This window comes from Pongo pygmaeus, chromosome 6 (assembly GCF_028885625.2).
Source record: "Pongo pygmaeus isolate AG05252 chromosome 6, NHGRI_mPonPyg2-v2.0_pri, whole genome shotgun sequence".
In the NCBI taxonomy this organism is placed as follows: Eukaryota; Metazoa; Chordata; class Mammalia; order Primates; family Hominidae; genus Pongo; species Pongo pygmaeus.
Window position 1 is genome coordinate 136,487,934 of NC_072379.2, and position 15,969 is coordinate 136,503,902.

Here is a 15,969-nt window from a genome sequence, read left to right on the forward strand (position 1 = left end):
CACAAGGATAAATGAATCTACCCATCAAACCAAGGAGGATCAAGAAGCTAAAGATAGGCTGATCGCATGAAATCAATGAGGCACTTCCAACTTACAAGCTTCTCGGAGTTTCTCCTTGTCATAGTGGAATCCTTCATAGTCTTGTAAACTGATTTTGTTCACCCGGATCCTCAGACGATCTGGGACAGACTGGGGACTGCAAAACAAGAACCGAGTGGTCAGATACAAATGAGAGAGGGGAATTGGCAGCCATGCACCTGAAGGAATAAGGGCAATATTGTCTCTTCATGTTTAGAAGGAAGAGTTCACATTCAAATTGGAAAGGCGGGTTCCTTATCAGAATTGAACAGTGATCTGGAGAACACTTCTCCAGAAACCAAAAGTTTCTAGAATCTAGGTAAGAATATGGAAATATGCAGAAAGAGCCTTTGGAGCCCACTTTTATATCGTATTTTCTATTGATTTTTTAAAACATTTAATAAGATCATGTGCTTGTTACATAATAAATTAGATTCAGCGAATCTGAAATAGTGGGAGGTGGAGTGGAGCTTTAAGAACCACAGGCAGATATGCACATCACAGTAAGACATGGTCAGGGGCAGCCTGACCCTCAGAGAGATGGAAAAACTATCTTTAAAAAGCAGACCAAGATCCAGAAGCCACAGGGCTGAGACTGAAGTAGCTCTACACGGCTCAATAGCCTCTTTTGACAGCACCTCTCAGTCAAAGCATATTGCAATAAACACTGCTTGTAATGGTGGCTCTGAGCATTCCAAAATGAAGAAAAATGTTTAAATACGTACAGTGTCCTTTAGGAAGAGAATGAAGTGCGTAACTCATTTTGAAAGAATTCAATGCATACTGATTCCAGACACATATTAAGCAATAAAATGGTGCAGTACCAAACTTTCTGAATATCTATTCACTCCCCAAATGTCTGTAACTCGACTCCTTGATTTTCTTAAGCGATATTTTGAAAGTGGTTTAATCTTGGGCATTAGTTGAGTGGAATAATTTGGTTTTTATCACCACCACGATGGGTCAATACATTTCTTCAATATATTAATATAACAAAATACCTACTTGTCTTTCAATACTACCTTATACTGGGATTTCATTGGTTGAGAGAATTTTCTCATACAGAGGCTTGTTTCTCTTTTTTTTATATTAAATGGTGATAGAAGTCACCACTGACTAAAGTCATTGACTAAAGTAGAAAGAATGGCATTATTCTTTAATTTGTTCTGTAAAGGAGGAAAAGGAAGGAAAGAAGGAAACAGAAATAATGAAACAAAAAAAGAAAGAGAAAGACGGAGGGAGAGAGGAAGGGAGAGAATGAGGGAGAGAAGGAAGGAAAACAGGAAAGATAAGAAAGAACAGATGAAAGGAGGGAATACTGTGTCTACAATATTAGGACACCCCTCTCTACCCTCACTTCAAACACACACACACAGAAACACAGACACACACACATTTAATTTCAGTAAAACTCTGGGAGAGGGAGTAAAAAAATAATCTCATTCTGTTGTCTAAAGCCTCATTTTAGTGCAAAGTATAGTAACTCTCTCCATATAGAATCCCACTTTACTCACCCAAAATAGCACATACATATCAAACTACAGATACATACGTGCACACTCACACATGGTGCATTCTCTCTCTCTTTCTCTCTCTCTCTCTCACACACACACACACAGAGAGAGAGAGAGATTTAAACTGTGGCTATTTAAAAGTGTAGATATACGTGCACAAATTCTAAAGAGAGATGGTAGGGATGGTAGGCAGGTAAAAATGTCTGAGGTTTACTGGCTTAAAAAAATCAGTATAAAACTACAGAGATGGGTATTTCTGGGGGAAATTTGAAAAGACAGATTCAACAGCTATACTGATCCATCACTCAAATTGTGTTTGTTGGGTATTTACTTTGTATTACCATAGTGCTGGACATCAAAAAGGTATGGACGAATAAAGCCGAAGCATTTAAGTTGTGATTGGAGATATAGCTTGACAGTATATTTATAGATACAGACCTTCAGTTAGTAGAACAGACCTTGAATATAATGAAAACTCACAATATCATTTACAGGTAGGGAAACTGAGGTTCAGAAAGGTGAAGTGATTTTAAGGTCACATAGCCACTAAGTAGCAGTGCTAAACACAAAGCCTTGGACCCTTTACTCATCAGTTTCATGTTCTTTCTCTGCTCCTCTGAGGAGTTCAGACTCTCTTGTCAATGGATAAATACCAAGAATCCCATGGATCTGACAGCAAAACTATAAAGTCTGGATTAGCAGAGTCTGATGATCTCTGTGTGCTGCTCAGATTTCTTTCTTTATCAATAAACAATCATCAGGCGGGGTGGTTAAGTAAACCAGAGCACACTGGGCAGAGTACAAATGAATGTGTAGGTCTTTATTCATTTAGAGGGAAGTGTGGCTACAACGTGCTGTGAAGTGAAAAAAAATCATGAATAATTATATATGGCATAAGCTCCTTCATATAAATTGTGGACTTCAGGAGTTTGTATATGCAAGAGAAGTGCATGGAGACACGTCCAACAAGCTGTTGCAAGTTGTTATCTCTGTGTGGTGAAACCTGGGCATTATTTTATATCAAGTATAATTTTTAAGGAATTAATATAGTTATTTTAAAAGCATGTCCATATGTAAATAAATAATAATGCAGGACAAGAATAAAAATAAGGCCTATAGCAAAGAGTGTTAGGAATTAGATGCAAATAAGGAGGAAAACATTTATGCAATTAACAGAGTGACCACACAGTGTTCACATTAGATTTTTATCCCCAAATTAAAGGGGTCTGATAATCCCTTTATTTCCAAGTTCACTCAACTGATCTGCAAAGATTGTAATTAGAAAATATTTTCCTGCACACACAGCAGATAAGAGGGAAGCTGGAACCACAGAATGCAGTGGCCTATCAGACCCTAATAGGAGAAGTTGAGGAGGGGCAGAGGTTGAATGAACTCTACCTGAGCAATTTTTTGAGATAACAGTAAATTTAATGGCAGTGGGCTTCAGTCTTCTCTACTGGGCTGGAGGTATCAGGACTAAGACCTCAATTGGGCAGTAGTTGCAAATGGGAAACGAGATTTGGAGAATGACTGCTGACAAGTTCCTGGACTCCCCTTCCTGGAGCTCCCCAATTTGGGGCTTACCAGTGTGTATCACCTTTCTCAAAACCCATAAAGTGGCTGCTCCCTGTCCCATGTCCTCCCAGGTTCTCATCTATGCCCTCCGATTCCAACCCATGCACTGTTTTCTCCTGAACCTCTGGCCACCCACTACTCTACCCTAACTTCCAGGGGGCACACCAGGGCATAAAACAGACACTATTATTTGGATCAAACTTTATAGATCCCAAATGAATTCACATATGATCTCAGTTCATCTCCAGAATGATCAGCTAAGCAAGACAGAAGAAAACAGAGACTCTCTCTAACCACCGCTTAACACTTTCTCCCATCCACTTCCCTACACTTTCGCTCTCTTGCTCTCAGCTCCCATCTTTTCCCAACAACCTACAACACTTCCCACTTTCCCACTAGCAGCAGCTTATTCAAACCTAGTCTTCTGGGCAGGGTATCTGTTTTCTTTTTTAAACTCCTATCAAAAGATGTCCCAGTTGAGACTCATCAGCAAATTTTAGGGCATTAGACCCTAGGGTCAATAATGGAAAACCTTCTCGAATCATTTGCAACCCTGGTGTAAACAGCAGGTATGGGAGGCAACACAGCAAAGTGGTGAGGAGCTCAGGCTCCAAGTCAGATTGCCTAGATTTGAAGTAAAGTTCTTCCAGTTCCTAGTTAATCAGGAAACTCTATGCTTCAGTTTTCTCATAGGTAAAGTGGAGATGATAACAGTACCCACCTCATAGGCATATTAAGAGAATTAAATGAGCTGATACATGTGATATGCTTAGAAAAATGCCTGGCACATTGTCAGTGCTCAATAGATTTTAGCTATTATCATTATAATAATTATTCTGAAAGTTGTTCTCCTAGATAAGGTTCTACCTAATAATCAACAGCATTTGCTGCTTCTACCAGATATTGGAAAATGTTTAGAGCACATAAAGGAACCTCCCTAAACATTTCTGACAAGGTGCTGGGCCACCTCTGCGGGGAGATTGTCTAGCTTGGCTGGTGGCATGACATTTTACACTTCTGGGTGCTCTCCCACCTAGTATTTTAAAAGGTCAACTAAAAACATGAAAACAGACAGCTAGAACATGGGGGAGTTGGGGGAAGTGCATAGAGATTAAATGAAAGCCAAGTAATTCAATTTCGTACCTTTATGCCAAAATATATTAGTGTCCCATTAATGGCTGACTGAAGGTAGAGAATGACAAAGCTGTTCTTTGGAGTCTGGGGAATAGCACTGCCATTAGTTCAGTAAATTTAAATTTTGTCTGGGAAGTTAGTAAAGAAGAGACAAACATCCTGGGTAAAAATAAATTTGCCTTCCTGCCAACATCTGCCACAAGATACTGCCATACTGATTAGGCTCTGGATCAGGGGTTCTAAACCTGGCTTCCATGGAACATCTCAAACTCCCTAGAAGGGATTCAGCAGTCTGTGAATTCCCTTTCCTATCGGGGTAGTGACCTAAACCTGTCGCCTTCTCACTAAGGCAGCAGGTTTAGGTCACTACCTCAATTCTCTGCAACACTGTGATTGAGATCCTTATGCAGAATGGAAGTTCATGGCTTTAGACTTAATTCCCAAATGTCTCCCATGAACACTTTCTCAAGAACCATAATAACAGCACTTGTTGAATCACTCAGATGGGTTTCCAGTAACCTCCATGCCACAGCTTCCCTTATCCATGTTATACACACCTTTTACCCTGAAATGTTGGAAGGGAGGTAGACTGACTTTCCATTAAGACAACTCCCTGAACACTCACTGCTATTCAATTTACACTTAATCTTGCTATTTCTGCTCTCCTGTAGATGTTGCCAAAAGCTTCTTTTTCAATTGTTCCCATGTAGAATTTCAATCCATCAGAGTCATATTCCTCCCCAGTGCCCTCAAATGTCTTCCTCCTTTTGATCAATTTCTTTAGTACACACTATTCCTCTCGGACTGATAAGAGACGCCTCTCATCCAATCTCCCACCCAGGCCTAATCTCTTTATGGATAAAGTGGATGGGCTGAGTGTTTTGGTTCTCCAGGGTCACTTTTAAACCACGGACTCCATTAACTCATTCTGTCACTGGAAACATGAATTATATAGGAGTGATATCCTTTAATATTAAGACATGATAGCAAGTGGATAAAGCAAAATGTATGGTCAAAAAATTTAGTTCCAATCTAAATGGTCAGAACGCTAAAGTTACCTTCTTTAAACCATTTTGTGATCTGAAAACGGGACTGATAATAGAAATGTAGTGAGCACTAAATGAGACATATATAAGGCAGTTAGCACCTTCCTGGCAAATAATAAGTGGTCAAAAATAATAATAGTTGTTACTATTATTATCGCCCTAGCACTTTTGCAATTTCCACAAGCCTTATATTTTTTATTCAGTCCTAGATAATAACATCATAGCTGAAGCCAGAGTTGCAGCTCTAATTAGCACTTAGTAGACAGGAAACCTTAGCAGAATGGGCATCTGTCAACATCAGTAGGGATAAAAGATTGAGTGGAATGTCGCTATCCACAGTCTTTTGGATAATAATGCAAGTAGGGATGGTGAATGTTTGCTAGTTTTTTTACTTTTTGAAAATATTATGAATATAAATCTTAACTCATGTTGAGACAAGATCCTTAATGTTATGTAATCATTCTGCATTTTGTACCTTACAAATATCCTGTTTTCATTAACATTTCTTAGACAGTTCAGTGTAAGGCTTGCCCCTTGTAACACTCACTATGTAGAAACATCGATTTTTATAAATAATTGTAATTTAACCAGGCATTTGCTACTCATATAGAGTTGCTTTTCTTTTATGAGACAGAAAAGCATAACTCTGTCTGCCTTTCACCCTTTAGCCCCGATTTAATAGTAATAAGGAATTGCCTTAACTTCTTTCAAGCAATTCTACTGGATCATAATCTAGATATAATGAAGTTTGTTTCTAACTAATCTAATAAAATTCATTTGAACTGGCTCTTGTTTTATAAACAGAGTTTTATTAAAATATGAATTTATAGTGTGAATTCACAGTGTGAAAGGCTATGAATTCACACTATGACTCTCTTCCTCCTCTTTGCAGCTCTAGCACCTAGAACAATACCTGGTCCATGTTGCTTACAATAAATGTTTTTGAACAAATGAGTAAATGAATGCAAGGAAATCAAATTCCTCTGCAACTGTATATGGTTCTGATGCTATAGCACAGCTTGGCACTGGAGCATTTCTGAGCTGCTTTCTAGCAGCTTTTCCCTTTGTGAAAAAGGCATAACTGATTTGGTCATCCATTTCTGTCCTTTGATCTCTGGATCAGGAAATAAATCCATGTTGAATTATGCTCCCGCTTTTTACCTCCAGTAGAATCTACGCAAATAAAAAGACAGAAGAACCTACAAATGGTAGATGTCCCCATCAAAAAAGTAAGTAAACCATTTCAGAACTACCTGTTCTTCAATTAAATAATGGTGAACCACAAACATCTATCATCACATTCTTCTATCAGCTATCAAGCTGGGCCTTATTTTTTTATTTTATTTTATTTATTTATTTTTTTTTTTTTGAGACGGAGTCTTGCTCTGTCGCCCAGGCTGGAGTGCAGTGGCGCGATCTCGGCTCACTGCAAGCTCCACCTCCCGGGTTCACGCCATTCTCCTGCCTCAACCTCCCATGGGCCTTATTTCTTATTTTAAATTTTTCTGGGTACATAGTAGGTGTATATATTTATGAGGTAGATGAGGTGTTTTGATACAGCCATGCAATGCATAATAATCACATCGTGGAGAATGAGTTATCCATTCCCTCAAGCATTTATCCTTTGTGTTATAAACAATCCAATTATGCTTTTTAGTTATTTCAAAATGTATGATTAAGTTATTGACTATAGCCACCCTGTTGTGCTAACAAATAGTAGACCTTATTCATTGTTTCTATTTTTTTTTTTTTTTAACCCATGAAGCATCCCCATATCCCCCACACAACTCTTCCCAGCCTCTGGTAACCACCCCTCTATACTCTATGTCCATGAGTTTAATTGTTTTGATTTTTAGATCCCACAAATAGGTAACATGCAATGCTTGTCTTTTTGTGTCTAGCTGATTTCACTTAACATAATGATCTCCAGTTCTATCTATGCTGTTGCAAATGACAGGATTTCATTCTTTTTATTACCAAATAGTATTCCATTGTGCATCTGTACCACATTTTCTTTATCCATTCATCTATTGATGGACACTTAGGTTGCTTCCAAATCTTAGTGATTGCAAACAGTGCTGCAAGAAACGTGAGTGTGCAGATATCTCTTCAATATACTGACTTCAATATACTGGTTTCCTTTATTTTGGGTATACATCCCAGCAGTGGGATTGCTGGAACATATGGTAGCTCTAGTTTTGGTTTCTTGAAGAACCTCTAAACTGGTCTCCATAGTGGTTGTACTAACTTACATTCCCAACAGCAGTCTAAGAGGGTCTCCTTTTCTCCACATCCTTGAAGCTGAGCCTTATTTAAATATTATTAGACTCAGTGGCTTCCTTTGGCAACTTGCTGCTAAAATGGTGAAGCATATCCTGGTACATTTTTGAAGTGTCACTGACAATAACCTTTCCAAAAATGTATCTAAGAAGACCTCTTTACATTGAACAATAAAACCAAATTGAATCAAGGCTTCTGAACAGAGATTTAAAATGAATTTCTGACACCTGCCAAGTTCAGACAGAATCTTAATAATTCAGTTGTCCTCTGCCTGGAGTAGGAAACAGTGCCTCGGAAATCTGAAATAAATTGTACAGAAGTTTCTGATTCTTAAACCAAGCATAAACCAAAATCACATTAGCAGCAATCAGTCATGCACTCCCACTGCCCAACATGTTTTCCTGGAGAAAGTACCTTCAGAGGTTATTAATTCTTTTTTGATGGAAGATGAGTAAGTTCTCAGTCTCTAAGACATCCATTTGTGAGGAGGTAATAGGATATGTTACAGCTTACAAATTATCTGAGGCAGCTATTCTTCCAGCCCTTCTTATAATATCATCATGGAAGCATTATAGAGTCAAAAGCAATGTTCGATCTCATCTAATTCAGTATTTGCTATTCCATCTAATTCTATACGCATATATACGCATATATGCTATACGCATATATGAAAATGCATATGACTGCATCTTCAAATGGCTATTCTAAGTCTCTGCTTGATCCTCACCAAGCAGTAAGATGCTAATGGAAGTGGCTTAGTCTTTGTTCAGGCTACCTTAATCATTTGCAAATTCTCCCTGCAGTCTAAATCTTCCTCTCCATAGTCTGTTTATTAGCCCATCTACCACCATTTTTAGGGAATTGGCTTTTAAGTTACAAAAATAATCAGTCACATGGACTAATGTCAAAAGAGTGCAAACATTAACCACCAAAGCTAGATGTATATCAAAGAAATATTTGCTGCCTTGATGGCTAACATATTGCAAACAGACTATAAGCATCAAATGTCAATAAATTTTTATGACATTGGCTGAAACAGAAATTATTTTTTAAATTTTCTGGAGATCTTCAAAGTCACGTTGTAATTAAAATTTTAAAGCATCCATGGAAATTTGTAATAAATCTCTATGCTTAGGGGGGCGTCAACGATGAGAAATTACTTAATGGGTACAACATATGCTATTTTGGTGATAGATACCCTAAAAGGCCTGATTCACCACTACGTAATCTATGCATATAACAAAATTATGCTTGTACTCCACAGACTTACAAAACTTTTTAAAATGAAAAAAAAATCTATGCTTTTGAGCATAGATTTTTCATGTGTGATTAGGCCAGAATCATTGGCCAGAATAGGGACCACTCAAAAGCATTTTGTTCAAAGGAAAAACTTACTCCCATAACTAATTTACCACATGGTTATTCTAGAGTGTGTTTTCTGTTCAGTGTCGTGTTCATGGTATTTAAAGGGAAGCAAAGGTACAGAACAAGCAAGGAGTGGCTTCCTTCAGTGGCACTGCAGAGCAGGTTAACAAGTATAGCAGTTTCATCATTCTTGTTTTAAAGGAAAATAGACACACTTACAACCTTGAATGATATTTCAAATTCTTCTGGCCACCTGTTTCCTTTTGTGGCAGTGAATGCCATCACTATTACTGGCTCGTTGATCCAATTCTGGAATTTTACATGGAGCCATCCCTACATACATGTGTTATGACTTTTTGCTCTTGTCGCCCACCCAGGCTGGAGTGCAATGGCACGATCTTGGCTCACTGCAACCTCCGCCTCCTTGGTTCAAGCAATTGTCCCGCCTCAGCCTCCCGAGTAGCTTGGATTACAGGAGTGGGCCACTATGCCCAGTTAATTTTGTATTTTTAGTAGAGATGGGGTTTCACCATGTTGATCAGGCTGGTCTCAAACTCCTGACCTCCTCGGGTGATCCACCCACCTTGGCCTCCCAAAGTGCTGGGATTACAGGTGTGAGCCACTGCACCCAGCCATGTTATAACTTTTTATTACCAGAGTCACAGATTTATTTTTTAAGCCACTGAACAACTCATTGCCCCAGAACCTCAAAGTTCCCTCTCCATAAGACTATACAATATTGTTACTTTCTCTTTTTCCTTTATTCATGCATATTAAATTCACTTGACTTCACTTTTCAGTAGCCTTCCACACTATGGTTAACTCCCTGCTTCCTGAAGCTCTTTACTTTTGGAATTCAGTTCAAAACACTCTTCTGGTTTCCCAACTAAGTTACCAGAAGCTCATTCTTTCTCTCTGCTGCAATTTATCCTCCTCTAAATCTTTCAAATACATATGCTTCTTTGCTCCTTCCACTAAAACCCCTTTAGACCAAGCTAATATCATCTTGCACCTAGGCTAATTGGGCCCCCTGCATCCAAAAATTTCATCACACTGCACACTGTTTAAAACATAAATGTAATCATGATATGATGATTTTGCTCTCCCCATTAAATCATGAGCTCTTCAAGGACAGGATGCCCAACTATATTTATCTTTAAATCTCCCATTACATATGTTTAATATGAGGCTTTCAATATGTGTTAAATTACTGATCCCCATATGGACTTCCTAAATTTGCAATGAGAAAAAAATCTTTTTCCTGACAACTGACTACATTCTTCATCACACCTAATCATGTGTGATTAGGCCAGAATCACTGGCCTGAATGGGACCACTCAAAAGAATTTGGTTCAAAGGAAAAACCTACTCCCATAACTAAAAGCAACAAACAAAAAATCATATCACTGACTATGCATTACGTTATTGCTGTACCACCTTCAGGTATCGCGTTGAGCCTCTGGCTTGCCGCTGCTTAATACAAAAGAGAAGAATTTCTACTCATTACTAGATATTATTGCAAATTTAAGTCTCATGAAGATGGCGTCTTCCGCCCTGATATTTGGTGAACTGGCAACTAGAGATGACAACCTTTAAAAAAGTATTTCAAGGTAGGAGTTTTAGACTTTAAGTTCCCACATACACTCTTTTTATATTCTTTCATGCTTAAGGAGTATAAAAGTTGGACAAATATCCTAATAAAAGGCAAAGGAGAAGTAAGTACCACAGGAAATAGAAACAAATGGAAATTAGACATAGAGGTAGCATGCATTCTCATAGAAGAATTCTGCAAATTCCCACTGTTGAGATGAAGAAAAATTAAGAACAGTTGGAATGGGAACAAGTAAAAACTCAAGCTCTGTCTCTCATCACATCAGGCCAAAATCATTTCCACTTTAAGAAATAAATCCATGTAATGAAGGTTTCCTGCTTATTAAAAATGATTAAAGATTCTATCACAAAACACTAACATGAGTTACTTTTAATACCATAGCCTGCAATCAATGGTACTAAATGGAATTCTCACAGCATGGAGAATTCTTTTACTGTCGATTGGAGGGAGGACCATTCATCACTACACATAGTGGAGCAAGGAGCAGTTGGGCTTGAACCAATGAGACATAAGAGGACAATGTTACTCCTAAGCCATCAAAATGGATTTAGATCTCATGTGTTCAGGAAGACAGATATTTTCTGCTTCAGCTTTCAGTTTCTATATATCAGAGGGCTCTCTTAAACTTAATTGTTATTTAAAATGCTAAAAATCTTCCCCGGGATTTGCAATCACAAACCGTTGTATTTTCGTGTTCTTATTTGCAATCGATAAATTCACTTTTGTTGCTAAAAAAGGGTGTGGATGAAGTGTTATGATTTGTGTATTTTAAAAATGTCATTTCACAGAAGAAAACACTTGTGGTCTTTCATACCAACCATGAAGAACACTGAAACTAGGCTTCTAACTACTGGTATAGTTGCTAACCTTCTAGTAACTCCAAGCACTTTAACGAATTAAGTGGTGGTATTTGAATGTCTATGTGTAACTTTAAAACAGTATTTTAACCAAAATAGACTAGGCATAATCTTTAAATATTGAACACATTTCATCTACAAACCAACAGAAAAAAATCAAAGACTCAGAATGTGTTATAAATAAAAATATCCAAAAAAACAGTAGCCAAAATTCATGAAGCAATGATGAAGTGAAAACAGATATTGCTATCTTAAAATGGGGAAATCACATAACCCAATTATGTATAGAAAGAATGGAACGTATGAGCTACAGGACGCATTACTACTGAAAAGTTACTCTGCAGATTGTGTGGTAGTAGATCTGCATTTCTAGGAAACAGGCTCAGTCAAGGGAAGAGCATGTTTTGTTTTTATAAAGGAAATAAAAAGTAAGGATTGGCCTGACAATAAGCGGCATTACATAAAAGGCATTTTCTTAAATGGTTTTAGCCTTTCACATAAAACATTTTATGAAAGAATGTACATACTTTCCTAAAATCTGAGTATTAGAGAAAAAATAATTGCAGAATTTTTTTTTCATTAATAGGTAATTAATATTTTACCTGGACAGGTTGACAATTGCTTGCCAAGGCCCTGAATCAGTGGGGAGCTACATTTGTCTCTGGAAAGAGATATAGATGGCCCCATATTTCTATTCATCAGTCTACAGCTGGTGGGAACTTCAGCTCCTATTAGTAGCTCAGATGTGTTCCCACCAGCCCAAGTTTTCTTGTTGGAAATCCAAGAAGGAATAATTGAGAGTCCTCTAAACCTGACCCTCCCTCTTTTCCAATTCGGCCCATTTAGCCAATTGGGAGGAAACCCTTCATCACCCTTCTCTAATTCCCAATCCAATGACTGAGGGATTTTATAAACTGCTCTTATTTTTTGGAAACATTCTTTTTCTCTTTGTAAAAATGACAGAATAAAGACATGTCTAGAACAGAACTTACAAGAATCACACAATAATTATATCAATATAACAACTATTCATCAACAAAAATAACTTTTACAAAATTTGATAGCAAGGTTGAGAAAAAGAGTTCCCTAGAATATACTTTTATGGGTGGACTAATGGGTCAGTTGGGGCCAGGTGCAGTGGCACCTGTAATTTCAGCATTTTGGGAGGATCACTTGAACTCAGGAGTTTGAGACTAGCCTGATAACACAGTGAGATCATCTCTAAAAACTTTCTTTTAAGTAAATAAATAAGCATGGTGATATGCACCTGTTATCCCAGCTACTCAGGAGGCTGAGGCGGGAGGATCACTTGAACCCAGGAGTTCAAGATTGCAGTCAGCTATAATAGTGCCACTACACTTCAGCCTAGCCACGGAGTGAGACCCTGTCTCAGAAAAAAATAATAATGAAAGTAAATATATAAAATAAATTACTTGGATGAAGGAGAAACAAACACAAAATAACTAGTTAGATATTTTGATGCTACAAATACTAAAAAGAAAACAATGAAAAAGAAAGAAAATAATGGTTTTATTGATAATATCATAATAGAATGTGAAAATAATTTGGAGTGCCTTTGCTTGTTCCATTTCTTTCTCTCCTTTCACTTACCACATTAAAGTAAATCAAGTCTCTATTAAAGGCAGCAAACCAATGTATTTATAAGACAAGAGCCTTTACTCAAGAAAACATACTTATTTTACTTTTCCTGGACAACAAAATAACATCAAGCCAAATGACATAATCACATCCCAATTAGAGGACATAAACCACCTTTCTTAAGAGCAGTAAGGTCTAAGTGATTACTTTTTCAAAATAAATACAACTATAGGTCTTTATTATATAAGACTGAAAGGCTTTGGCTTTTTCATTCCATTTGTAATTCTTCCAACGGTACTTTCATTTTATTTATCTTTTTTCTTAATTTTTATAATGGCCCAAGATGAAAAGTATTTTTATTTCAGTCAAATACCTGAGCTATAACTTTGGTACTTGGTGAATCATTTATAGAATTTCATTTTCTGACACAAAATGTGATGAGTTCTAGGGATTAATTAAATGTAGCATCAATGAGTACTTTCTTTTTATGCCTTTTAAAATGTACTCTTTTCATTTCATGTAAGTGTTTCAGGGTGTTATGACAGACCAGCAAAACTCAGTCAAATTGGTATAATTAAATTGAAGCCCTCCTACAAATGAAATGCACCTCACACTTCATTACCACTTCAGCAAAGTAATCCAAAATAATTGGATTATTTGGATTATTTGTTTGGAATGCTCAAAACAAACATCTAGGTTTCTTTGTTGATATGTCAGAGGATAATGTCAGTTCTTATTCTAGTACTGGAGTAAAAATTGAAATGTCTCTTTTTCCTTCCTGAATGCAATAAATCCATTAATAACATGGCAGTTATAATGGTCGATCCAAAAATATTTAGGTTTTTTGTTCTGCTTTGTTTTCTGGGTGGGGAGTCCATTTTTAAATAAATATTTTACTCACAGAGACTAACAGAAGTATTCCTTTTCCTTCCCGTTTATAGTCTGTACGTATTTCTGTAGATTTTTTTTATTATAATCATGCTTTAGGAATTCAGATTTGAACAAAAATTTAAAGTACATATTGTTCAACCACTTTATTTTACAGAAAGTGAATTTGGGTCCAGAGATGTCAATCACCTTATTGTATCTATATAATTAATATGGAAAATCTGTTATAAATAATAGGGTAATGTTCTTCAGCTCTCCTTATACCCTTTAATAAAAAAATATTTTAAACAAGTAAAATATTTATATAACTAATATACACAAAGTTTAGTCTTCAGAGGGTGACACAGAAATATAACTAAAATCCAATCAAATTTATCTAGTATGATGCAGTTATGTACTAAGTTATCTGTCCCCCAAATTGGTAAATTGAAGTTCTAACCCCTAGCTCTTCAGAATGTGACTGTATTTGGAGACAGGGTCTTTACAGAAGTAATTAAGTTTAAATGAAGTTGTTAGAGTGGAGCCTAATCCAACATGACTAGTGTCTTTTATATAAAGAGGGAATTTGGACACAGACATACAAAGAGGAAAGACCATATGAAGACATGAGAAGACAGCATCTACAAGACAAGGCGACAGGCTTCAGAAGAAACCAACCCTGCTGACACCTTCATTTAGACTTCCAGCCTCCAGAATTGTAAGGAAATAAATTTCTGTTGTTTTAGCCACCCACTCTGTGGTATTTTGTTATGGCAGTTCTAGCAAACTCATATAGATATCTATAAAAAGATGCACAAAAAGAACTAACTCCTTTTGTTCTAATCCTACAACTAGTGTTTATAAAAAGATATATAATGGAAAAATGAGAGAAATCTAATTTTTAATTTTCAAAAATTACAATCTGGCTTGGGAACCTCTGCCAGTTTGATATCCCTGCCCTGGCTATTCAGACCCTAATTTTCACTTATCTATTAAAAACATAGAAAAATCTAAAAAACAAGTGTTGTATTTGTTGGACTAATTGTATCTCTAAAGTCAGATTTCTATTTGTGAAATTTATTTTTATTTTTTAAAAATTTCATAAATGTTTCCCCCTCCTTTTCCCTGCCAAACATACCTGGCACATGTACTATCCCCAAACCTTCCTGCAAACTTTCTCCTTTACCCCCAAGTCTGACTTCTGCAAGAGCTCCCTTATTCCCTGCACACTCAAGGCAACAAAACCTGCAGTAAATCTCCGCCGCACTTTTGAAGTAACCTTTTACTATATGAAAAGTGCTGAGTGGTAAGACTATTTCTACACCTATGAGGACATAAATAATTCATCTCCAAAAATAAATTTGAAAGCAATAAGATAGAATGTTAAATGTGGAAGGGGCCCTAAGTGTATTGCGCCTTTACGTAAGTGGACTGATTGCCAAGCTCTGGGTTGACTGTTACTAATATAAGAACATAGGAACGATTCCTCCACTGTGGATGTCAGCATGATGTTTCCTGATAAGCCTGTTTCTCAGTTCAAATGCCACTCCTTAGGATTCTAAAAGACTTCAAATTACTTAGCGGTGCTATTTTTACCTGGAATTTGTCATTCTGAAATTTTATTACAACAACACTTGAACTATAAACCTATGACACCAAAGATTCACACATTTGCAACATTCAGAATTGAATTGTTATTCTTCATAACCAAGTTTCCTTTAAAAGTTTATATAATATGATTGGATTAAAATATATAAATAATATAAATATACACACATGTATGCACACACAAGAAAATGACCAGAAGTGATATTGACAGCAGAGATCAATGCCTTAAATGCTATGATGTCAGCTTTATCAATGTATAGCATGCAATCATAGGCAAGTTTCCTACCATTTCTTGTTCTCTGTCTTCTCATCTAGGGAATGAAACTAGTAGCAATTGTGACCTTAGAAGTTAGTAGGGTGTTAAATTTGATCACAGAGCAAAGTGCTTAGGTACATATTATGTCTCTGACTAAATGTAAAAATCCACTTTGGTT

General features: G+C 36.8%; 1 protein-coding gene across 4 annotated transcripts in view; it reads right to left on the minus strand.

The window, feature by feature from the left end:
* The window catches only part of DGKI (diacylglycerol kinase iota), a 396,652-nt gene that overhangs the window by 131,662 nt on the left and 249,021 nt on the right, over window positions 1-15,969 (minus strand). For all 4 annotated transcript variants that reach the window (XM_054495165.2, XM_054495166.2, XM_054495164.2 and 1 more), the window contains exon 21: window positions 96-196. In XM_054495165.2, coding sequence (XP_054351140.1) covers window positions 96-196 — 101 coding nt within the window. The remainder of the gene's footprint in view (window positions 1-95; window positions 197-15,969) is intronic.